At 42.7% G+C, this 25,258-nt stretch overlaps 1 protein-coding gene across 1 annotated transcript; it reads left to right on the top strand.

The window, feature by feature from the left end:
• Positions 1–546: 546 nt before the first annotated feature.
• LOC142777247 (uncharacterized) lies at positions 547–23,664 on the top strand. The gene is made up of 5 exons (XM_075881572.1): positions 547–635; positions 725–912; positions 2,382–2,478; positions 14,521–14,645; positions 23,391–23,664. Exons 2-5 carry the CDS (start codon positions 760–762, stop codon positions 23,391–23,393), a joined length of 378 nt encoding a protein of 125 aa, XP_075737687.1. The 5' UTR covers positions 547–635; positions 725–759; the 3' UTR covers positions 23,394–23,664.
• Positions 23,665–25,258: the final 1,594 nt, after the last annotated feature.

Raw genomic sequence — 25,258 nt, 5'->3', positions numbered from 1 at the left:
ACGCTGCTATATACTGGAAACACACAGGACAAGAGCTTTTTCTTCTTTTTTTCCCGTACTGTTGAACTTTAAGTATGCCCAGTCAGCTGCTTTGCCGACCGAAATGTCGTGGGGTCGAGTCCTTCTTGGGAGGTAGCATTTTAAGGAAGGCAGAGTGCTGGAGGGTCGTGAACTCGGCCTTTGGAGCACCCCAAAAAACTCCAGGTGTTAAAGGATTCTTAGTCCTCGACTACGGCATCCTTCATATGATTTCAAGACATGAAAAAATCTCAACTGGATTACTGTTGAGGTTCATGTTGAAGTGCTTGAGATGCTTGAAAAATTGGTTCAACATGGGACCATATTCAAATGTGATCCAACTGTCAGTGTGTTGCACAGACTGTGGGCTCATAGTTAACTTTATTTTGATGAATGTTCTTAAAGCCCACTTTTTTTATTTGTTCCTTCTCAACCTAAGCTTGCTCATTAACATGGTAATTGGGGACAAAATACTCCTTATATCACTTTTTCTTTGAACTTCACTTCCCGTTTTTTGTCGCATATGTGCAGTGTTTCACGGATAAGAGACAAGCATTGGACAATACGAGCTCTTGCATCATACACTCTGCATCGCGCTCATCTGTGTCATCCTGCAGGTACCGTACGAAAAAAAAATTATAGCAAGTTTACCCACTCACCCTGTTTGATCGCTTGTTCGACTCGGTGCTTTCTTTTGTTTTCGCAGTTGTTTGGCTTTAGCTTAAGAACAACACACCAGTCATGCAGGCCAAAGCGCGAGACGGGAAATTGGCCGCGCTCGAAAAACTGGGCCGGCAGAACACTTCTGTCAGACAGCGGTCTTCGCCAGAACTCAACATGAGCCACAGTTTTATGAAGAAGATCCAACAGATGCAAATGGAGAAACGGCGACAGGTACGTAGAAGTGCTGCAGTGGCAATTGTGGTCGGTGCATTTCCTCGGGTTGGCGCACGGTGGGAACCATAGAGGTAGAGGGTAATGTGGCGCGGCGATCATCGAGCCATCGGGGAAATGATGGGTAGTGCACGAATTCGCCTACTGTTTGTACTTGCATGCTTCGAGCGCACTTGTGGCTTTGTTTATTGCTGTGTTTTTTGTTTTGTTTCGAACGAAAGAACAGACCATTGCAAATATCATGACCCGATTTAAATTGCTGAGCCCTAAAAAATGACGGTGGTGAAGTGCAAGTGCTGAACATTTGCTAATTGCCATCTCAAAGTAAAGCGGCCCCCACCACGTGAAGCAAAGCGAAGCCGAAAGAACTACCCACCATTTTCATACTGGCTGAAGTGCCATGCGTTGCATCTCTCTTAGACACTAGCACCAGAGTTATCCCTCTAGTTCTTTTATAGGAAATTCTGTGGTGCGAATCATCAAACCGAGCACTAATTCTATCACGTGTCTTCAAATATGAGAAATGCGAGAGAATCTAACACTTCATTGTGGTATCTCTTGCGGGTGCCAGCGCAAGGCGCTTGTTTCTTGTCACAGAATTACCAGGTAACCATCCGCAAAGCTGTATTTGCAGACAGTCATAGTTTCGGATGTTTTATTGTTGTTATTTGCCACCACGTTTACTCTTTTGAGCCAATAATAAAGTGTTCGAAGGGAACTCATTTGGTGAGATAAGAACACAGTGATAACAGAAGCGAACGCTCGCCAAAACATGAAAAGATAAGATAGTGACGCATTTACTTTTTGGCAAGTGTCTTTTTGTTTAGCATCCTTTTTACGGAATTTTGCAAACATGTTTTCAAAACAGTGAGGGCGATAAAAATGGTACATGCAAGAGCATGCTTGAAAAAAAAATTAAACAGACAAAAAAAAAAAATAGAAACAGTACTGCGGAAATGAGGTCAATATGTTTGGTAAAACACTAAAAACACTACAAAAGAAATCCATAATAATCAAGATTAGAATGTTGATTCGATTATTGAATTCCGTTCAGTTATAGTATGAAATAAAGAGAATTCCTAAATATGTTTGTTCTAGCACAGTAAGGTGTTAATGCATCTTGTCTACAGTGACGTGTCGTTCTGATTATTAGGGGCGATAGATATATCTGGGGGAGTAGTTCGTGTGAAGCAGTTTAAGAAATTCATTTTTCAGATTCTGTTTTCTTGTCTCCAAGGTTCAATATGTATAGCTTTCGTAATTTCTGAGGGCGAATTCAATCTTTAGAATTTGTAAAAAAATATAAGTCTAACTGCCTTTTTCAGCACTCTTTCAAGGTTGTTGATATTAGTTTTAGTATACGGATCTCAAACAATACATGCATATTCCAGTTTGCTTTAAATTGAGGTGTTATAGCTAGTTTTACAAGACTTATTGCTGAACTGGACAATCTTGTTTACCTCACGTAGCTCGCATTGAAGAACGCTGCTAGGATTAATAAAGAACTCCGGGCGGTTAGCCCCCAAAGGTCAACCAAGCCGACGATGCAGATATACAGGCCGCCTGGTGAGTTCATTCAAACCTGTTCACTGTTCTGGTTGCCCCACTATTACTGTGTACCAGTGTCCACCACGAGCTTTTACACATGGCATGTCAGAAGATATTCACTTGTTTCACATGCACGTGGGCATCTTCATGCACAATGTCTGTTTGTATTGTTCTAAGGCCAGTATAGTTTCTGTGTGTGAGTGAGCGTTGGTGCCAAAGTGTGGTGCTATCTTCATGTGCCATTATTTGCAGCATTGCCATCTATGATAGTCTCGGATTCCACGACCTCTTATGTAAATGCTTTGCTATGACTTTCCTGGGGACATGCCTGGGATACTTAGCCAACAGCAGATTAGAACGCAAAGCTGGGCACAGGTGTATTTGTACAAAATGAGCCCATAGAGACCAGGAGAACCCTACTAAGGAAAAAAAAGTGCACACTCAAGGAATCAGCATCACCACATTCACCCTTAAAGGGTCAATTATTTTCATTGCTTATTCGAATTCTTCAGATGAATCTATTTGAGAAAAATGTCGTAATTTTTAAAGTGACTTTATGGTGACAAATAATCATTTGGATTTATCCATACACATAATTTATCTATGAGTAACAGCAAGATAAATTGAAGAAAATATTATATGACTGTTAAAAAAATTAAGTTGCAGTATCTGTTCGTGCAGTTCACAGATGTACAAATGTAAGTGGACGAAGTGACGTAAGCTGTAAACACGGAGGGAGAAAAGCCACTTTTGATCTGGCCAGCTTTTTTCTCGCCCTGCGCGCTTCTCAGGTGTCACTTGCTCATCAACATCCGTGTCTCAACTGATTAGTAACTCCTGATACGTTGGGCTGACATTTCGTGAATCATATTTCGATTCAGCGGTTAAGTGATAATTCGAAGGAATCTCCTCTAGACACACTTGCAGCAGAGAAACTGGCGTGCGCTTTCATGGCACAAGCAGACTGTGCACATGAGAGTACTGAACAAAACTGTTAATTTGTGAGCACTTCCCGAAAGCGAGAACAAGTCCGAAAGCCATAATATATATTCTTCTTGTCAGCGAAGAGACGGAGCGGTTTTTGTGAGTCCCCAGAACAGGAATTAAAACCACAGTGCGGCATCATTTGTGTGAGTCGGCACCTGCATGCAAACGAGTGTAATCACTTACTGGGGCGAGATAAATGAGAGAACAATAACTCGTTCGCTTTTTGAAGGACTCCAAACCAGAAAGCCATCTGTTACGCAGGCGCAATAGGCAGAGACTGGCTGAAGGACGAGATCAAAACCAGTGAATACACTGCTGTAGTAAAGCTTAAAAAAGCATGGAGAGGCATCAGTACTAGACAAATTTAATGTATTCCCAAAATGTGGCAGCACACACCAATCAAGAAAAATCATGCAGGCAATGACATAAATGTACACCTGTGATTGTCTTGATGTATTTGTGCGCCTTTGCCCATCAAAAGGTTAACCCTTTCACAACCAAAATAAAAGAAAAAAAATGTGCCTCAGTCAATAAAATTTTACTCCCATTTTGAAGACTTTTGTTAAAATAATAATTGTAGCATTATTTCCATTCGCTGGCGTTCAATAATTTCACTATGTGCGAAGAAAGAGATCTCGAGAAGGCGGCTTCACTGCATGGCAATACAATAATAAAATTACAATACAATAAAAACAGAGACGAAAGTGCCCCAACATGGACTGCTGTAACCATCAAGCATCCAGAAACGCATGTATGACGAGTATCATCTAAATTGCTTTTTTGCAGCACCACTTCCTGCTGATGACAAGTACAGGTCGTTATCCGTCATTTTATTGGAAAATCTTATGAAGACTATACTCATAAACGGTTGAGAAGCTGTTAAAGCTGGCACCAACTCTTAAGATTGGCTTCTGTGCTGGCAGTTGTTTGAGATGTCTGCAATGCTTGATTAGCTTGCTTGAGATGTCTGCCGCATTGGATTGGCCTGTAGGTTTTGACCACTTAAGACACTTCAGGGGTGTGGTACCCGATCTGATGAGAATGCTCCGCATGGTGACTTCTTTATTAGCCCACTGTAAAGCTAGTGAACTGAAGAATAGGCAATGCCTCTACAAAAAGTGCTCTTGTCTGATCATGCCCTCATCGAACCAAATCTACTTTCACGAATGGGTGGAACGCTTTACCAATGTCAGTTCACTTGGCAAAATTTTAAACAGCCTAAACGAGAAAGTGCTCATCACTCTTAAAACAGCAAGCAACGCAAGATCAAAATGACACACCGACCCTTACTTATAACCATTTTTTCCTGCATTCTTGGCTTGTCTCATATTGGCTAGCTGACTAAGACAACTGGCAGAGTAAGCATACGAGTTTTTTTTTTCTTTTTTTGACGCAAAACACTGGTGCAGCACCCTAGCTGTATGTACATGTACAGTCAGCAGGAAAAGTTTGCGGGGGACATCAACTAATGCAGATTCTTTCTATATCGGTTATTAATGCTTGTAATCAAGCTGGCGACTGTATAGTCCGGAATGCTAAATGCAGTATTGAACATTCATTCAGAGATTATATTTCCAGAAAGAAAAAGAGAGAATTGAGATTTATCTATCATATTGTCACGAGCCAAACAAGACCTAGTTCACCTGAACAAGAGCAACGAAAATGTTCTCTTCTTCTCCGCAGCCCAAAACGGGTATGAGCCACAGCGGCTTGTTCATCAATGGTGGCATTACTCTCTCTCCCAAGAAGCATCGTCTCGATGCTGAACATAAAATAAAAAAAATGACACAAAAATTACCATGCAAGAAAAAAGAATGGCGTTAGGCGGAATATTATAGTTGTTTGTGAAGTCAAGAGCTAAATGAGAAATAAGAAAAATAGGAAAGAATAAAAGGAAAGGACAAAACAAAAAGAAAGATGCGAAGGTACCAATAAAGTGCACTCACTGGTTATTCACAGCGCGAAAAGTATGGTTAGAGCTGTGAAACGTGAATGACTTCAGTTTACGGGGTGAAACGGGAACGTCTCGAAGTGCCTTCTGGGAGAACCTCGTAAGTGACGCACGACCTTGTAAGGGCCGAAGTAGCGACGAAGAAGCTTTTCTGAACGGCCACGCTGTCGGATAGGCGTCCACACCCAGACTTCATCACCAGGCATGAAAAGAACTTCAGGGTGACGACGATCGTAGCGGCACGCGTCTGCAGTTTGGTGATGTTGAATATGGTGACGAGCAAGTTGACGGCCTCTTCTGCGCACTGCGCGAATTTGGTGGCATCCGTGTGGTATATTCCTAAGTTGTCGGGCAGGAGCATGGCGTCGAGCATCGTCGTGACCTTGCGACCGTGAATTAAGCGAAAAGGTGTGATACCGGTACTTTCTTGAACAGCAGTGTTTTACGCAAAAGTTACGTAGGGAAGTATTGCGTCCCAATTTTGTGATCGATGTCCACAATTCTTGTGATCGATGTCCACATACATTGACAGCATGTATCAATTGTCTTATTGAGTCGTTCAATCAGCCCGTTTGCTTGCGGGTGGTAAGCCATTGTTTTATTATGTTCCGTGCCACTTAATCGCAAAGCTTCCTGCAGCATCTCTGCAGTGAAAGCTGTTCCCCGATCAGTTATGACGACAGCTGGCGCACCATGACGTAAGATGATGCTGTTAATGAAAAATTGGGCGAGGTCTGCTGTGGTGGCTTTTGGAAGTGCCTTTGTTTCACAGTAGCCTGTTAAGTAGTCAGTAGCGACCACAATCCCCCGGTTTCCAGATGAAGACATGGGGAATGACCGCAGCAAGTCCATGCAATTCTGATGAAAGGGCGCCTTTGATGAGCCTATTGGTTGCAGTAATCAGCTGGTCGTAAAGGTGGAATCTTACGTCACTGACAGTCGTGACATGTGCGAACATAGTGCTTCACAGTCTTTGCAAGATGTGGCCAGTTGTAGGAGCGTGTGATTCGTTGCAGTGTACGCGTATAGCCGAGGTGTCCGGACAATGGCTCATCATGAAACGCACGTAAAATGTCACCACGAAGCGTAGTTGGTGCAACAAGGAGATACATAGCTTGTCGCACTCATCCACTGCTATTTGCCAGTAGCCGCTACGCGAATTCATGGAGGAAAAATATTTAGCCTTGCATATACGGTCCAATGAGTAATCTATCCGGGGTAGAGGATAAACGTCCTTGTTGGTGACCTTGTTCAGTTTATGGTAATCAACGCAAAAACGCAACGTATCGTCCTTCCTCTTTACTAGCACAACTGGCAAAGCCCAGGGACTGGTAGATGACTGGATGACATCGTCATGAAGCATCTGCTGGACTTGGTCACGTATAGCATCTTCTTCTTTTTAGACACCCTATAGGCATGTTGTCGGATGGGTCTCTCGGTGGGTTCCGTGATGATACGATGCTGAGCAAGTGGTGTCTGTTTAACCTTTGACGTAGTGGCAAAACAGTCTTGAAATGAGCCGACTATACGCAAATGGCTGTTTCGTTGAGCCCAAGGTAGTCTCTCGTTTACGTCGAGAGTGCTTGCGAAGGCCTCGTCAGGGTGGCCTTTCGATGAAAATGAAGCTAACGTGGACGAACCATCGGCATCGGCAAGTTCTTCACAATATGCAACGGCAGTGTGTCTCGTTAGGTGGCGATATAGGTCGCTGAAGTTCGTGACCAGCAGTTGAACATGCCTGTTACTAGGCTGAATGATTCCTCGGGCAACACAGATCTGTCGTGAAATAAGGAGAGACAAATTGGTCTCTGCAACACGGAGCGCTCTTTTCAGGAATTGTTTTTGTCAGTTGCAGCGCAAAAAAGATCCTCGAACGACACAAGTGATTCACAGAGGTCGATGACGGTGCCGTATTCACGAAGGAAGTCCATTCCTAGAATGAGTGGCCGAGAGCACACGCGCAATACGAGGAAAGATTCCGTAAATGTCGACGTGCGTATTCGAATGCGTGCCGTGCACATACCAGTACGCATCCCCAGATGGCCACCTGCCGTGCGCAACTGGGGTCCTTTTCACGGTGTGGTAACCTTCCTCAATTCAGATGCCAGTGTGGCGCTTATTACGGAATAGTTGGCACTGGTGTCGACGAGGGCATTGACAACATGATTGTCGACGAAGATGGCGATTTCTGCAGAAACAATCTTTTTGCTGTTGGAGAACAATGCAAAACCGGAATGGTCCTCGTCCGGTCATTGCGTTGAAGGAGGGTCTTTTACAGTTTGCCGGGCTGCGACTTCACCCCCAGAAGTTGCCGTTCCTAGTTTCCCCTGCGGGGACTTGGTGATCGGATTCTGGAAAGAGCGGAAGATGATGAGGGCAAACTGGGTGACGTAAACCGGCGAGGCGTGGTGATCTGGACTGATGGTGCTGAATAGTCGAAGGAGTTCGCTGGCCCGTGGATATAGGGTTCGATTCCGCGCATCGAACATCAGCTAGGGTGGAAGCCACCGAGACCTAGTCTGGTATTGACAGTTCCGGTATATGTGACTCGCTTCGCCGCAGTGATAGCAGAGCGGACGGTTATCCAAGGTATACCACGTGCTTGCCTTGCTACCACTTTGTCTTGAGGCAGACGGCAGATAGGTGGATGTGCTCGGAAACCTTGAGCCGAGAGGCTGGCTTGAAGCAGTGTCGTGGAATGGCTGCATAGCCTGGTACCTTGGCCGCATAGCAGGATCTGTAGCCGGTGGCGCAGAAGATCGCAATGCCGCTGCGTATGTCAGGACTGGAGCCTCTAGAATCGATGGTGCGATGGAGCCGGGAATGTGATGGCCTGCCGGACTTCTTGTCTGATTACATCCGCGAGGGCGGACACAGGTGGATGGGATCCCACTGCCTGAAGCTGTCGCAATTCATCCCTAACGATACTTCGAATGAAGTCTGCAAGGGCTTGTCTCTTGCTGTCAGAGCCAATTGAGCATGCGGTGGCTGGGATCTGGAGTTCGTATAGTGACGACCACTGCTGCAGACTACGTTCCATCGTGGTTGTCTCACTGATGAACTGAGCGACTGTCGTCAGTAGATTGTGCACGAGCCCAGCGAAAAGCTGCTCTTTTACTCGGTGCATCCAATGCCGCACCTTCTTTGTCTCTGCCATGGCAGGATCCGTGCGCTTGAAAAGCCGAAGCATGTCCTCGACAAACATGAATACCTGTTCGTTCGGCCGCTGGTTTCTACAGGATATGGCTTGTTCAGTTTCCTTCTTCTGGGTGTTGGGATAGGCGTCACGGAGCTGTCGGCTAAACTCTTGCCAGGTTGCAAAGGAGCCCTCGTGGTTCTCGTACCACGTTTTCGCAGAATCCTTTAAGTAGAAGTAAACTCTGCGCAGCTTGCGAACATCCTCCCATCCGTTGATACTGGCAACCCGATAGAAGTGGTCGAGGCAGTCATCAACATCCTCAAAAATGTCTCCATGGAACGGCTTTGGTGTCTGTGGCGCATGAAAAACATAAGCGAGAAGAGAAGCATGGGCATTCCTGGTTTAGACCACCTGGCTTGTCATCGGAGTTGCCATCTTTCTGGGTGTTGATGCCAAGGAACAAAATTCAGGGGGTAACCCACACAGGTGGCGACTGCTTCTTGCTGTGGGAGATGTAACTTTCTTCAAATGGCCGACACAGCCGAAGTACACGTACCCAGCGTCTCCACCAATAGTGTCACGAGCAAAACAAGACCTACAGCCAGGAGTTCATTTGAACCAGAGCAATGAAAATGTTCTGTGCTTCTTTGCAGCCCAAAACGAGTACAAGCCTTAGCGGCTCATTCATCAATGGTGGCAATATTGTGTCTTGCAAAGTTTTGCTCTTGAATGTACATCCTTTCATATGCACGTGTGAAAGATAGTCTTTCTATCTTGCAACTATTTCAGCACATTGATTTCATCAACCAGTGTCTCCTCCTCAACACATGGTTACTGTGTGACTTGTTTCTCAATTTAGATTGCAATTTACATGGCTGTGGATTGATTACCTTGAAATAACTTACCTTCGAATGCACTTACGTTGTCTTTAATTCAGTGCTCGCAGGCATACTTTTGGCATCACGTACTTGGGGTTTTGTCATTATTCCTCAGTCTTCATACTGTATTTCAAATGTGAAGCATTTGTTTGCGAACTACAGCATTTTTGAGTGCTTCTATCTACGTATCTATCAATCTAACCTAGTCACCTATATCTGGGTGCTTTTGTGATCAGCTGCTTATTGTGGTGTGAACAAAAAGTGGCACTGGAGGGTAAGCGGGTTTGAAGAATATAACTGTATTGTCACGACATGAATAATTGTGCAAACCCTTTCCCATGCATCATCGAACCCTCTGCTCCCAAGAAGTAGCACATATCCCTTATCCCACGGGCCATGATGCATGGTTATGTTGGGTAAGTGATCGGCAAAATGTAACTACCCAGAAACAGTGAGAACACAGATTGTTAATTTAAATGCGAGAGCATCGAAGGGGCTCTGCAACACTTTTTAAAGTAGCCATTGAATTGTTTCAATAAAGGAGATTAATGCCTGATGAGTTCACCACCGCGAAAAGTTTTAGAATCCATCCAGTTCGAGCAGAGTTACATAGATTTATAGCACACTGCAATTGCATTCTCTCTTCCCAATGAAAGCACTGGAAGCTAAGCAGGGAGAGAAGGCACAGAGAAAGAAAATACGTCACGTGCATCAAGTCTCCTTGAACCCTCTTTGTTTTCTTTTTCCTCCGAATGCGCAACTTGTCAGTGCGATAGCGCATGCACAAGTAGACAAGTCGTCCACTCCTGTGGCAGCCCCAGTAACCACCGAGTGCGCCATGCTCAAATCGTGCCATGTAGAGATTTTTGAGCCTGTAGTGTCGTTTGTTGAGAGAAGAGATTGAATTTAGCTGACTTTAAGAACTTATTGTGAATTCTAGGCTGCGTTCTGTGATATAATCCTTGTGTTCTTGGGAGGCTCAGCTACTGATCGGCGTTTTCTGATGATGCAAAAAGTGTTGCAGGGCCCCTTTAGAAAAACTGCTATTGGCAGCACTGACCCAACAAATGCAAAAAATAAATATCAGTGTCCCAACGGAAATTCAACACGAGCATTCTGCCTGGCAATCAAGTATTCTGCCAAGCAGCCATGCCACATCTCAGAAGTGCTTTGGAAAAAGATCCTTATGTAGGCGGAAGTTTGGTGAAACGTAAATTGCAGTTGCAGTGCTGGATATCTAATTTTACAAATATTACAAATATACTCCTGTGATGCAGTTATGACATCAGGCTAAGGGGGGCGTGACAATGGAAATGGTAGATTCGATCTAAATGTTAAATTTTTACTCTTATTTTCCTACACAATCCTGAGACCATGTTTTACACCATGGTTAAATATTAGACCAAGATAAACAGTACAAGTCAAGAAAAAAAAAGCATTTTACAATTGTGCTGTCATCACAAAACTATGACTATTTTGAGCATTAGAAAATTCATATCGGCAGCTTTCTGTTATCAAAGTGCCATCTTATTGGCATCATTGTAAAGAGGAAAGATCGGAGCTCAAGATAGCATCAGTGCTGTGCTTCTTCAGTGAAAAATAAAGTGAGCTTTCTTCTGAGTTTCATTTTCTCCGCGTCTAGCTTCATTTGTTGAGCAGTTGCTGTCAGTGCAGATGTAGCAGTTCAGTTTTCTGCACTTACACTAATAAACTATGAACCAATAGCATTACAGCACAGAATGGGCCTTTGTGAATATTGTTATCTAAAAATCTTGGTGAATGTCAGATTCATTAGGTTTGGGATGACGATGAGAGCCTACTAAGTGTTCCAACTCAGAAGCTACATTAGACACCTCAAAGCCATTTAGGTTATGATATCAGTGCAACAAATCTCATTAGTATCTTGAATTTCATTATTTTACCTCCATAAATAATTACAATGATTTTCATTGCCATGTTCCTCCCTTCTTACTGCTTTAATGCCATCCCTTGAAATTGATCAATGCCGCACTAGCCAGGGCTACTCTTCTCACTAGCACAAGTGTGACATATCAAGCTATCCATTCTGGTGCTTTTAATTACTACGTTGCTATTAGCACAGTTATACGAATGTGAACAACTGGTTCAAACATATTCAACTGCTGAACATGCATGTGTGCGCATCTTTAGCATTATTTTCTAATGTGTCGCTTATTACACACAGAAAAAAAATCACAGCATGTCCACGAAGTGAATGATGATGAGTGGGTCAGAGCGCTGGAGGGTTTCACGGATAAACCTTGAACCCCCCACGAATATCGCCCACGGGATTATCAAGGACGTCACAAACACTGTCTATATTTATACAAAAAACTTCACTATTCTTAAGTGGTAGCTATACGTCGCTTCCGTTCCCCCTTCATTAAAACGACTTTATGGTTGGTGAAGTGGTGGATCGGTGATGGGGCATAGTGGGATGTTTGCAAGGCGAAGTAGTTAGCAGTTTGCAAAGGTGGAACTATAGGCAGTCACGTACATACATAAAAGGATGGAGAAACCCGTGCCTTTAGGAGCTTTGCCCCGAAAAATTACGCCGGTTGCCTTTCATCCGCATGCTTCACGTAAGATTGATTTCTATGGTACGTGAGATATGTTGTAATTTTTAGGGGCCAAGCTCCTAAAGGGGAGTGTTTTTCCATTTCTTGTGTGTATGTACATAACTGACCATACTTCCACCTTTGCCGACTGCTCACTACTTCGCCTTTGCTAACATCCCACTATGTCCCATCACCGATCCACCACTTTACCGATCATAAAGAAAGTATTGTTGAGAAGTAGCCAATATGAAATGGAATATGGTCATATACTTGTATCCGGGTGGACGTTGAAGAACCATAGACTGTCCGACTGTGTCCATCTCTTGATTGTACACGTGACCGCCAACAGCTCCAACTTTGCAAACTGCCCCTAATTCGTTCGTCCTTCCAAACATCCCACTATGCCCCATCACTGATCCATCACTTCACCAACCATAAAGTCATTATAATGAAGGGGGAACGGAAGCGACGTATACCTGCCATTTAGGAATAATAAACTTTCTTGTATAAATATATACAGTGTTTTTCTCAATCTTTGATGATGTAGTGGACAATATTCGCAGATGGTTCACGGTTTAGCGATTAAACTCTCCAGCGCTTCCCCCCCCCCCCTCGTCATGATTCACTCCAATATGCTGTAATTTTTTTTAGTCTTGGCATAAAGAAACTTGAATAAAGAAATCAGGACTATGATGCGTGTTGCAGCTATTTGGGCTGTTTCTTCTGTGTTTAATTCTTTACATGGCTGCGGCCAACCTCCACGCTTGGTCTGCTTGTTGTATTGCTGCTCACAGCTGCTAGGCTTGCTGGTAAGTGCCTTTCTGGTTCAGCTGCAGGCAGGTAACTGTGGTACCTGGAAGTAGAAATGTGCTGCGAAACTCACTCTTTCTATTGGTGCAAGGTTCCTGCCCATGATAATAAAACAGATGAATTCTCTCATACGTGATGCTCTCAGCAAAAGCAGAGTCCTGTACTTTTACTGGTCATGAAGCTGAGGCGAGAGTTTGATATCGAGGCAGGAGCAACGACTGGGGCCGCCCTCATCGGCACTGGAAATCCGGAGCGGCCCCGGCGCTGCAATCGTGCGGCACTCGCCGGAACTGTGAAGTGTAAATGTACCCTTGAAGACTAGTTACATCTTCAGAGTGATGTTACCTTCAAGTAGGTTTGGGAAAGCTCTAATACAGTAAAATGTTGCATCAAATGAAGCCTTGAAGCTAGAAGTTTGACGGCAACTAGCACGTGCTGCTTCCACTCTAAGATATGCTACCGCTACAAAAGCGTGCTTTTTTTTTATTGAAACATCTAGTAAAAATCTGTGGACAATCCAGAGTTATTCGAAAACTCTGGTGGATTTTAACGTCTCGTGGAAGTGCAGTGGTTGCAACTTTTGACAGTGCATATCCAATCTTTCAGGCTATATATACATTACTGTTTCTATACAAACTTATATATCTTAAAATAGCCTGGTATTTATTGAACCAACTGCCAGTTGGTTCAATAAATACAAGGCTATTCTACAAATGAGGAGGGTCAAGCAATACTTCATGTAGGTTTTGCCTGGTTTTCATGCATTTTCTTTCTTTATTTATTTGTCACTATAGTGCTGTAGCATGCTTAAAGTTTAATTGGTCGTCCAGTACAGTTTTCCAGTTTACTCTGCTATGTAGCTTACTTATGCTGCGTTTTCCCTGTCCTTTTTTTACTGTTTTTATTATTCTTAAGCTTGTGAAAGCCTTACACATCTCCTAAAACATGAAAATTGACTGGCTTCATCCAGCATCAGCAGCAAAAACATGTAGTGCAAAAAATTATCTTCTCGTGCTCATGTTGCATTAATAACGAAAATTAATTTTTTGCACTTTTACAGCTCGCGCAAGTTTTGTACAGTTTTTTGCTCCATCCATGAGCCGTCACCCTAACAAGCATCAGTTGGTAGGGCTGATGTATCTGTTGCAGGCACGGATGTGTGCTTTGAATTTTTTACGCGATAGCATTAAAGAGCTCGTTTTGCAGAAATTAATCATATGTTAGCAGTTGACACGGATTTGCGCCAACGAGAAGCCTTCTGTGTCTTGTTCTGCGAGCACGTCAGTGATGATATGAAGCAGAGAGCACTTTAGGGTCTTGGGTTGCCATATGCTGTCATTGCTTGGTATAATGCAGACAAAATTATGTATAAACATGGAAAAAAAACCAAGTAGAAAGCAAGGACTAGTAAGAGATATAAAAAAGGGGGGGAGGAAATAGGAAATAAAAAAATAAGGAAAGAAAAATAAATACTAAAAAAGTGCAAAGGAGATAAAGAAAAAAAGAGGTAGGAAGAAAGAAAGAGAAAATACAAGAGAAACAAATAAGGTTGGCAGGCTCCGCACTTCAGGCTTGCCACCCCTTGTGCAAAGCTGCCTTAATTTTTCTTTATTCGATTCTTATGGCAATGTTTGAGAAACACATATGGTTAGTATTGGATGTAAGCCGTAGCTAAAACAGAGGTTCTCATAGCTGTTCTCGTGTGCTGTTGCTTTTCAGAGATGGAGCGCCAACAACACTCCAGTCCCCCCAGCACTGAAGACGCCAACAGGTGGCCCACGAACGGCGATACTGCCGCCTGCGGCCCCGTGCCTGACCCGAAGCCAGGACCGAACCACTGCGAGGTTGGTTGTGCAGCTCTTGCAATTTCGGGATTTGCCCCTTTTTTGTGTAAAAGTATAGAAAATTGGGCGAGTTAGTAGGAATTCATTAGGGAAAGTTTCTCGGTGTGCACAAAACATAGAAACATGCGAGGAAATGAGACGAGCAATTTTCCTTCCTTACATCTGCTTACGATGTGACTGCCGAAAAACTATCCACAATGAGTCTTCAAACAGATGCCGTTTAGCGAATTGTTCCTTGTATCTCGTATTACGGAACCATCAACATCTTGAACAGGCATGTGCCACCGAAATTTGGTAAACCCTACTACTCGCTCTGCTGGTCAGCTGAAAACAAAAAAAAACTATGGTGAGGCCAACATGGCTATGCGAAGCTCTTGAGCATGGTCAGATCATTCCAGTTCTTGTCGACGGTTAGCACTCTGAGCGGAGAACCAAAAATACTTCACTCAGTAGTTTCTGTTGAAGTACCCTTCGGACATTCAAATAGTTTCTCCAAAGCACAAGAAAGGATGCCATGGCATTTGCGTTTCGCTACTTATAGCAGAGAAACCTTGGACTTATTTGATACGAAATAGTGGCACTGCTGCTCGTGTGCATCGAAGCATTCATCGTGGGTCTTCGTTGTGGTGTGGAAAAAAAAACATGCTGCTGAACCAGCGTGCACAGAAATTGAGCCGTACAGACACCGACGTGCTGCGAGTTGCACAAAATGTACGACTTCGCTAAAAGCTCTTGCTATAAAGTGCTGTTTTAACCCAAACTATTTCTGTCAGCTCCACAATTGGTCCACAAAAGTGGCTGCCAGCCTTAAAAGTTGTACCGGTTCTCACCCATGTGTTAACTGCAATTTCTAGCATATACGGCACAGCCATCACGTGCGCACCGCTAGTCTAGAGCGCCGCAGTCTCACGAGTTGCTTTGTTGTACACAGAATGCCAACGTTCTGATGCCACTTGCGGTTGCTTTGGTGAATCCAACGTGGAGCGCAAAATTATTTCCTTGAAATAGTAGACTCTGTACTTTCAGGGGAAAGAAATGGTATATATTCAAATTAATTTTAAGCACTGTCATTACTACTCCCTCTGCGGAACCCTGTTTGTGAGCCCCCTGGCACCTCTGCATCCTATGAAGTGATATTGATGGACGAGGACAAGAGGAGTGAGGTGGTTTGTAGGGACTACTGCACGTAATCATTTTGAAAACTAGGAGGGCATGACACTCTAACGCCTGCCACTTGCGCCTATCGTGCCCGCATTGAGCTTAGTGCATCTACGCATTAGCAGGATAAATGCGGCTAAAGGTTGCGGACTTATCGAAGTGCGGCTCCAAGCGATCCCAAACACCATTCTGTCTGTTCCAAAAGAGCTCTCTCCTTTCTGCTCCTAAATCTGCGTTGATTTTTGAACTGGTTGAACTGCCACTAGAAAGCTCCAGATTGTTTTCTTTAGTTTTGTGCGTGTAGGCGGCATGCAGTCCTGACACGTTTTGCATTGTTGATTGTGATGACGTTGTGAACTTGTTTATTCTCAAATCAGGGATTCTCAAGCATGTTGCTTGTGGGGAAGGCTGCTAAGCTCCATTAAGTACCAAGGAACCTCTACCCCCTTTCTCTTTCATGTGACAATTTTTATTCCGTTCACACTACATTCATTTGCAATACATTCTAACGCCAGGGTATATGCAAGATTCACGCACTGGCATGCAACTTGACTTGTTTTCATTGCATTAACAAATTGATATGAGGCTCAGTTACACTAGGACAGTCGCATGTTGACTGCTGGATTCAGCAGATTCCTGTGCTTATTTTTCAGATAGAGTAGCGTTGCAAATGCCTGATCACAAGCATACAATGTTGCAAATAGTTGTAGCATGCCCCTTGTCTCATTTTCACCACCTATTTTTAGACAGGAGAAACGTGCATGGCGGTAATATAAGGCCTCCTCGAGTGCCATAGCTTAATTACACAGCCTTTTTTCATAGTCTGGCTGGTTACAAGCTGTTTCTGTCATACACTGACTTAACTGAGATGGGCCATTTGGCACTCGGGCGCCCTTATAAAGGTTCCTCAATCTGATTGCATCCTGGGTTCGCCGAGTGACCGAGCGAGTGAAGAACAGGGCAAAATTTCAAGAGTGTCGCTCATTGGGCAAGTCGATGCATGCTTAAACTCCAGGAAGTACACTGAAACGTCAAAAAATGCAAAACTGAGAAGGCAGAGACAGCACGGATATGGCAGAGACAGTGAATATGGGAAAAACGTATAGCGGTTCACGTAAATACCAAAGAAGGAGTCTACAGAACGCACTTTGAGAAACAGTGCTCTAAATTGAAGCTGGTTGAGGTACCCTTTCATACATAACATTATTCCTAATAATAAAAATGATGCTTCGGAAATACGACCAACTCGAGGCTGTCAGTGCCATCGGCTGTGTTACGACGCTGAAGCCCCACTCTCTGACACAATGAAGTGAGTTTGCTGAACACATTTGCTGGTGAGGGCATTATGCTGCAAGCATCATTAAACGTCTTCTGCTGCAGTGGCATGTCACACTGGCAGCAGAATGCACTCATTTGAATGCACTCAATAGCCCATGTAAAAGAGGTACTGGTAGACCAAGCTGCTGTGTTCTGGTCAGAGACCATAGGACATTATATTGAGCTAGTTTGGCAATTTTTATGCAGTGTAGCAATCACTCATTGTCCTTTGTTATATGGCTCATCAAGCCTCTTCTGATGCATCAGATAGTTCTTTTTTCTACTGTTAGAAGAATTTATAAGTTACTAATACCAGTGAAGCAGCTGGATTTTTCAATGTATTCTTGCCAAGGGCCCCCTCACGGGGTTGTATTTCAAAGTTTCAGTATTCAAATGGGAAATTGCAAGATAATGCCTTTAAATCCTATTACCGAAATAATTTTTTGAATGGAGTCACTATTGGTGGAATCACAAAACCAACTAAGCTGTGGGGGATACTGCTCTTAATAAAGGTTTTTATTCCTAATTGAATTAGATTAAACATGGTGAGGTTATGTAAAATTGTGTGCCCGTTCAAATTTCAAATACTATGCAATTATTTTCTACAGTACAGTGTGTAGTTTTTAAAGGAGCACTGACATCAAATTTGGCACTCTAGGTAGCACACACTAGGTAGAAGACAATGTGCACGGTTTTGCTTCACAAGAAACATGTATTGCAGTTATGTAAAAAATTTGTTAACAGGAATTCTGTCGAGCGAACCAACAAACTTGTCTTCCTCGAAGTTCTGTTCTTTCCTTGAGGAAGAGGAGTCAACTTGTGAAACATTAGGTTTGACAGAAACCTCATTTACAGATTTATTCATTGAAAGCTTCTATCGTCTCCTTTCTGCCATATTTTTGTATGTTCCGGTAATGAAACAGACGCTTGAAAGTCTTCAGCCATCCATACCTGTACAAATTTTGTAGCTAGCAGTTTTTTGAAAACAGTTGTATTGTCTTTCGCAAAGCACTCCTTATACCAATATGCTCTGTGAGCAATACGCAAGTAAAATTTTGTACACGAATTATAAGGCTCGTATGAGTGCACTAGTGTGGGTAACAAGAGAAAAACTTTCGCTTGGCTGTGTGTACTTATTCAACCGTCAAGTCTGAAACACTGGTTGGCTGCAAGCTGAACATTCATGCAGCATTCTCGTTTAGCAAATGTCATTTCATGTATCACTATTTGCGATTATAATGCTTAAAGATCCTTGCTGCCATGCTTTGCAAATGACAAAAAAAAATCCATGCTGTGCTCTCTAAAATGATTTCCTTCTTTAAATATGGGGCGAGCAAAACATGGAACATTTATTTTCTGCACTGCTATCATTTTTCAGAACATTTATACTTGGAGCAGTAGATTGTCACTGGAAATTCAGGTGTAAGTGTGGACACCATAATAGTATAAGTTGTATGTGTAAAGGCGTGTCTACAATAGAGGAACTCGACACTTATTTTGGTCGGCTGATTGTCTTTGGGAGCGTTTTTTGTCTAGTCATCGGCCGATGTACACTGCAACGACACAAACAGTCTGCCTATGATCTCAGGGAGGCTTCGTTCGCGCCTTGTCATGCCCACAGCCTTTAGTTGGCCAATTCTCAATTGGAGTCACACTGGGGGGCACACGCATTGACACCTACTAAATTTACACAAAAGATTTGCGACTGCTTCTCATTTTCAGCCATCCTCCGGGCGTTCCCATTCTCCCTTTTGGGGTGAAGGGCCAGGGGGTCGGGACAGACAAAGACAAAGCGAAGGAATGACTTCTGTGGAGTGCACAAGATGACCATTGAAGGAGCCCTCCAACACTATTCAACCCCCTATGTTTTATACGTGTGTTGTGTACACGGAAGTACACACTAATGCAGCTAGTTATTTGACTTAGAAAATTCAAAATACAAAAAGCAGAGTATGGACCCTCAACTCTATTTTCACAGGGTCACTTGACCGCATTTCACTTGCCCGTGTCGTCGGAAGGCTACCCCAACTAAATAAGCTGGAAGCGCCTACTCAGGGGAACCTCGCACCTCACTGTTGCTTGTTTCTTTTTTCTTTTGCAAAGTAATGTTGACCTTGTTGCTACCATAATTGACGTCTTGCTTGACGCATGGCTTGCCACAGCGTGAGTGAGAGCAACTGTGTCGAAGCGAGGCATTTTCTGCTGTTTTTTACAATATCCCAAGTCACTTTCTCTTATTCTGAGAAAGGTATTTGTGGAACCAGAACAGTGAAGTACTCTAGAGCCTTTGCATGCTGTTAGATGAGCCGCCCAACAAACAATGGTGCACTGCACCTCTATTACAGTGCATGTGCAGAAACAGATAGCTCGTATAGTCGAGAAAGCAAGAAGAGGGAAGAAAGAAAAAGAGGTGCTTCGTATGGACATCTGACCCGCGCAAGCTAAAAATCCAGTGCCGAAATGGCAGCCAGCATCTCTGTCATGCTTTGTAGTCACCGTGATCTTTTTTGTTGTGGTTCCGTCTGTTCAGGGTTTGATGAAGAAGCACAGAGAAGAAAAATGAAACAGATTAGTAACCTCAGTTTGATCCTACACCACGATCGCTTCTAGCGTTACATTTAGACAATCATATGGCGGCAACTTTCTAGTGTCATTTCCGTCCGCAAAGTTCAGACGAGCGTCGCTACGTGGCGATAAAGTTGGCAGCGATGTGTAGTTTGTTGCGTAACTAAAATACTAAATCAACTGCTATTAGCATTTAGACCTATGCTAAAATTATTTCCACCTACGGTATCGGTCTCTGCAAACTACAAATAAAACATAGCTTGTTCAATAGTGTTGGAGAACACCTTTAATTAGTGTGCGAAGCCTTTTACCTCTGCCTAAGATCTCTCTCTTAGTTCTTAGATTGAACGACAAAGGCAAGTTTTTGCTCGACAATCGATCTTCTGACAATCTGCGGGTGACAAGTCTGCTAATACGCTTTGCTGGTGTTTTCGGTCTGCCATCATAATACACGACGACAACGAGCTGTCTATGAAGCGTCGTTGTTTTCGGCTCAATGTGACCAGATTGTCAGGTGCCATTGTCGGTGGGTAGCTCAGCCGATCGTCTGCGTCGGGGTCGTGTCAGCGTCGGGTTGCTGTAGTGCAAACACGCCTTAAGCAGACCAGTGAGTGCAAGCACATGTGTAAATATAACCATAAATACAGACCACAACGAACATCATGGTCTGGCTCAGCTTATGCATGGAGATTCCATAGTGTGAGCAGTTGTGCTGTAAAATATTTAACATCTCTAACTTCTTACATTTCCTTGAATCAATCTCGCAAGGATTGAGCCAAGCGGTAGTTCCGAAACTTTTTCAGGACATAATTGTGGAAAGCTTCACCTCCTACATCACCAAAGTGAGCTTTTATCATAGCACATGTGTTGTTAGGTGGAAGTAAGATATGCACCTGCCAATTTAGCTATAAAGTTGCACTTTTTGTTTGCTTAGTGTTGTGCACAAGGTAAATGATTGGAAGCATTGCATATTATTGACCCTGCCACACTACTCAGGACAACAATGTAGTTTCACTGTGCAAAAAAGCTGTGGGTATAACGAATGCTCCTTCTTGTGCACTCAGAATTTCTCTAGCTTTCAGTATCTTTCAATTGGCACTCAAATGGTGTGCTCAAGTGTACATGAAAAAGTTTTCTCAGCTACTAGTGGCAAGTAGCTGATCTAGCATTGAGTAACTTTAGAGCATCTGTGCAGCTGCTGTGAGAAATGAGGCTCTGATGATAGCTGGTGCATAATCACCTATATTTGGCAAACTTTCCCATTGTTCATGAGACAGCATTTTATTATTTCGCATGTGTGGTCTATCTACTTTCTCTCACCATAAATGCTACCAAAAGCATGCCTCTGAACTAATGTTTTTGCTGAGCTGCATTAATGACTAATTGGAATTGAAAAAATTTTCTTCTGTGCTTGCAACTTGCTTCTAGCACCGAATTGTTGTACACTCTCAATGAGATTGCTGTTTTGCCGCATGAAGAGTTATCACCTAACTTTCTTTTATCATTTTTAGATTTGTTGAATTTGTTTTTCTATGGAAATAGGTTTCTTTTTTTCATGCTGCTTCTCGAGATAGATAGATATAGATAGACAGATAGATAGATAGATAGATGGATAGATAGATAGATAGATAGATAGATAGATAGATAGATAGATAGATAGATAGATAGATAGATAGATAGATAGATAGATAGATAGATAGATAGATAGATAGATAGATAGATAGATAGATATATGTGCATATTGGGTACTTTTAAAGGCCTGTAGAGGCACAAAAAATTTTGTGGCCTAATTGCCTTCTTCTTGGCTACTATTCGCCCCTAGATTAGTTTATGACTGGTGATGCAGGCACTGGTATTTCATTATATGGTTCCAAAACATGGCAGCTGAAGTGTGCGTGTAGCTCCGAATGTTCAATTTTGCTCTTTCATTAGAGTAATTGACTTTATCCAGAGAGTGGTGCAGTGGCCTAATAAAATGTAAAGGTCAGTGTCAGATAGTAGCACAAATATGAAGACTACAGGTTCGTAATGCCAGTTAAGCCCTCCTCTTTTTCTCTATCTCTCACTCACTCACTCTCACTCACTCACTCACTCACTCACACACATACATGCACATACACACACAGGGGTAAGTGCTTTGAATGCCTTGTTGACACTTGTTTAGAACTGTTTGTTGCATGGGGGCTGATCGAGTGGCATTCATCGAGATTAGATATCAAATATTCTACACTTCGGGTGACAACTGAAAGACTAGTGTTCATAAGGCAAAGACAAGACAACACCAGCACTCACTAACAGTTGTATGTGTGCATTTCTGGGGCTGGCTTTGCCTTCTGCCTACTGGTTGTCAGTGCTCTCCTTAAAGATTTGTACCAAGTTTTACCCTCCGATCAATCCTTCTAGGATATTTTATGAACTGCTTGTATAATTTTTTAGTCCTGGGTATAGACAGCAGCTGTTAGTTCATTTTTATTAAAAAAAATTCCTTGCGAAATGGGCCTCAGTTTGTTTCACTGCTGTAAATGAAAGTTTGAGCACTAATTATTATGATAGCAACGTTTAGTCACTTGAACGATAGTAAGAAAGTCATGCAAGATGAGTGAACATAGAAAAATACAGCTTAGAACTACATTGTTATGCAAAACACGATTGCCAAACTCCAGAATTTTGGCTTCAGTCTCGGGAGTGATAATTTCGATTTGACTATGCAGCACACATTTACATTTTGGCGAAAAACTGTTGTATTTAGTGATTTAAATGTAAAAAATAGAAGTGGTTTCCACTGTTTTAGGTGGCAAGTCTGGGCTAGTTTTACTGCCCTAGTCTGCAATAGTGTTTTTCTCATTTTTTAGTTAGTTTGCCAGTTCTACATAGCGTGTTTGTTTTTTATGCTGCATATCTATAACATAAATTGATTTGGACTTGGACAAGACTTTGCAAAAATAAAAAATATGTTAGGACATCATTTCTTAAACCTTTTCATGTGGGCATGGAGAACAGTCGTTAGTTCAAAAGTACACTGAGAAGACCTGACAAGTAAAGGTAGTTTGTTGCTTGTATTAAAGCAGTTAATTGAAGCATTTTACTGCAATATAAGAATTTGCTTTTTCTGTGTGCACTTAATTTTCAGGAATCAAGTTTATGATCTTGTTGAGAACTTGAAGGAAGGTGCTTGCACCTGCTCAGATTATATCTGTTTACCAACGAGACAGTGCTGATAAATGCTTCAGGCTTGTATTCGTTAAAAGTGTTCCAGCATGTATTACAGTGCAGAGGTGTAATACAGAACCAACACAGGGATGGATGGTACGTCCACATTACAATTTCACATGACAACACAAAATATCTGCCCATGCAAAGCTGGTTTCGGTAATGTTACCTCATTTTTGGTCAGGCTTTGAAAGACGCAGCCAAAACATTCACTTAAAAAAAATTTAAATTGTTTTCACTGTAATTTGGCACCACTCAGTTTCCTTCAAAATGAATTCTGTGCTTGTGCAGTTTAACCTGCAAAATTCTTTCCAGAGCCCTTGCAGTGCGCTTGTGAGCTCTGATAATTTTTTTTTTATTTTCGAGTATGTGCTCGAAGAGTTCTTGTTCTTCTGGAAATAGAAGAGAAAAATTTGTTATCACATATTTGTGTCACAGTGCACCTTCATACATGCAACTGCCCTAATTACTATTTCTACTTTTTCCACATTCCAGTAATGGCACTACATCTGGCACTTCATTGCCATGTGCTTTATGGCTCCAGCAAAGCTGACAAATAAATATCTCGGATTTTACGTCCCAAAACAACGATGTGATCACCTGAGACACCCTAATGGAGGATCATCTCATGTTTTTCAACGTGCACGGATATTGCACAGTACACAGACCTTTATCACTTCGCCTCCATTTAAATGAGACAGCCGCGGCTGGGATCGTACCCACGACCTTGAGATAGGCAGGCACCTACTCTAGCCACCGATTTTCCAAGGGGGACAAAGTTGACAGATTAACAACGACTATTAGTGATCAGGCCGAGTTGTTCAGTGTACTACTCAGATTGATACGTACATTGAAATAGCTGGAGGACTTATATTTGTATGCTCACTACTGATGTATATGCACTTCAAGCTTTGTGCAGTACGCCCTGCTGTAGATACTTTTCATCGAAGATGGAAATGTGTATTGTTAATTGCATTTTGAAAGCAATGTTACCGAGTGACCTTGCGTTTACCGCCCCAGAGTAGTTGTCGTGGTCAGCAGTCAAAACTTTAACGCTCGGTGCTGCAACGCAGTAACTGCTAAGCCAGCAGAGTGTCATTTTTTTGTTTTTTACTTGGTTGCCAAGGAAAACAGAAGCACAGCAATAATGACCTTGTGTAAACTCTGGACTGGGTACAAGAGTGAAATAAGAATCTTACTCCACCTTATGTGCACATTTATATGCTTTATCTCCTATGTAATGTTATGCCACTGCCTGCCAGTCTTCTCTTAAAATGGACCTCGATGTACAAACTATGTATTTTCTTGTGCTGTTCACCCCACTAAACCTCGTTGCTATGTAAATGGTTTCTCACTTGTGTAGTTGCGTGGTTGCTGTCGCCACCGCGGAGTGCTGCTGCTGCATTGCTGTGGCTCACCTACATTTTAAAATGACATAACATGACTTGTACCTCATGTTGCACAAAGGTCATATGCCATTTGGCGGTCACTAAATGCATGGTTGATACCTTTAGGAGTATCGAATATGGTTCAAATGTTATGAATATGGTTCAAATGTTTCACTAGGTAGATTTCACTAGGAAGATTCGACTGCAGTAGATGCTACTGCAGTCGAATCTTCCTAGTGAAATCTACCTAGTGAAACGTCAACGTTCCTTATTTCTTTTTAACACAATGATCATGCATAACAGACGTTGTTGTGCCCTAATAATGATGCATGACAGTCCTTGTGGCTCTCCACACAATGGATTTTACACGAAAGTGTTTGCGGATGTATTATTGCAGAGGGTATGGTTTTTTTCCTCTCAAGGTAATGCAATTAATTGCTTGGAAGCATTACACATTTATGTTTAAGATTATCTGCACTTTTCTATATCAACAGGTCATCAAAGTACTATGCCTCAACTAGTGAAAAACGGTGATTTTTAAAAAAATTATTGCGGCACATATAAAGAACGCAGCGAACAGTACAGTTGTCTGTGTTCTTCTTCACTGGACTTCCATCGGGAGCTGCCCCACTTTAGAGTTTGCCAGGCCAACGTGTGCAAGCTTAGACTGCGTGCTGCATTCATTCCAAGTATCCAAGAGTATTTGCAAATATCACTGATGTGCTTCTGTGTCTTTTCATTAGGTGAACTGCTGCTTTCACCTTCTTTCAATCGTTCTAAAATTTACAAAATTGTCTAATTTTTTCTCAGATTTGCATTCCTGATAAATATGTGGGGTTTCACGTCCCAAAACCACCATATGATTATGAGAGACGCCGTAGTGGAGGGCTCCGGAAATTTGACCACCTGGGGTTCTTTAACGTGCACCCAAATCTGAGCACACGGGCCTACAACATTTCCGCCTCCATCGGAGCT

Source organism: Rhipicephalus microplus, chromosome X, assembly GCF_043290135.1.
Source record: "Rhipicephalus microplus isolate Deutch F79 chromosome X, USDA_Rmic, whole genome shotgun sequence".
In the NCBI taxonomy this organism is placed as follows: Eukaryota; Metazoa; Arthropoda; class Arachnida; order Ixodida; family Ixodidae; genus Rhipicephalus; species Rhipicephalus microplus.
Note: the sequence above shows the minus strand (reverse complement) of the source record. Positions and strands in the feature narration are given on the sequence as shown.

What these genes read in the sequence shown, in the direction of transcription:
- LOC142777247 (XM_075881572.1), top strand. Translation starts at nt 760, where the DNA reads ATGCAGGCCAAAGCGCGAGACGGGAAATTGGCCGCGCTCGAAAAACTG. An exon ending in AAATGGAGAAACGGCGACAG is followed by an intron (nt 913 to 2,381) that starts GTACGTAGAAGT and finishes TACCTCACGTAG; the next exon opens with CTCGCATTGAAGAACGCTGC. An exon ending in GCAGATATACAGGCCGCCTG is followed by an intron (nt 2,479 to 14,520) that starts GTGAGTTCATTC and finishes GTTGCTTTTCAG; the next exon opens with AGATGGAGCGCCAACAACAC.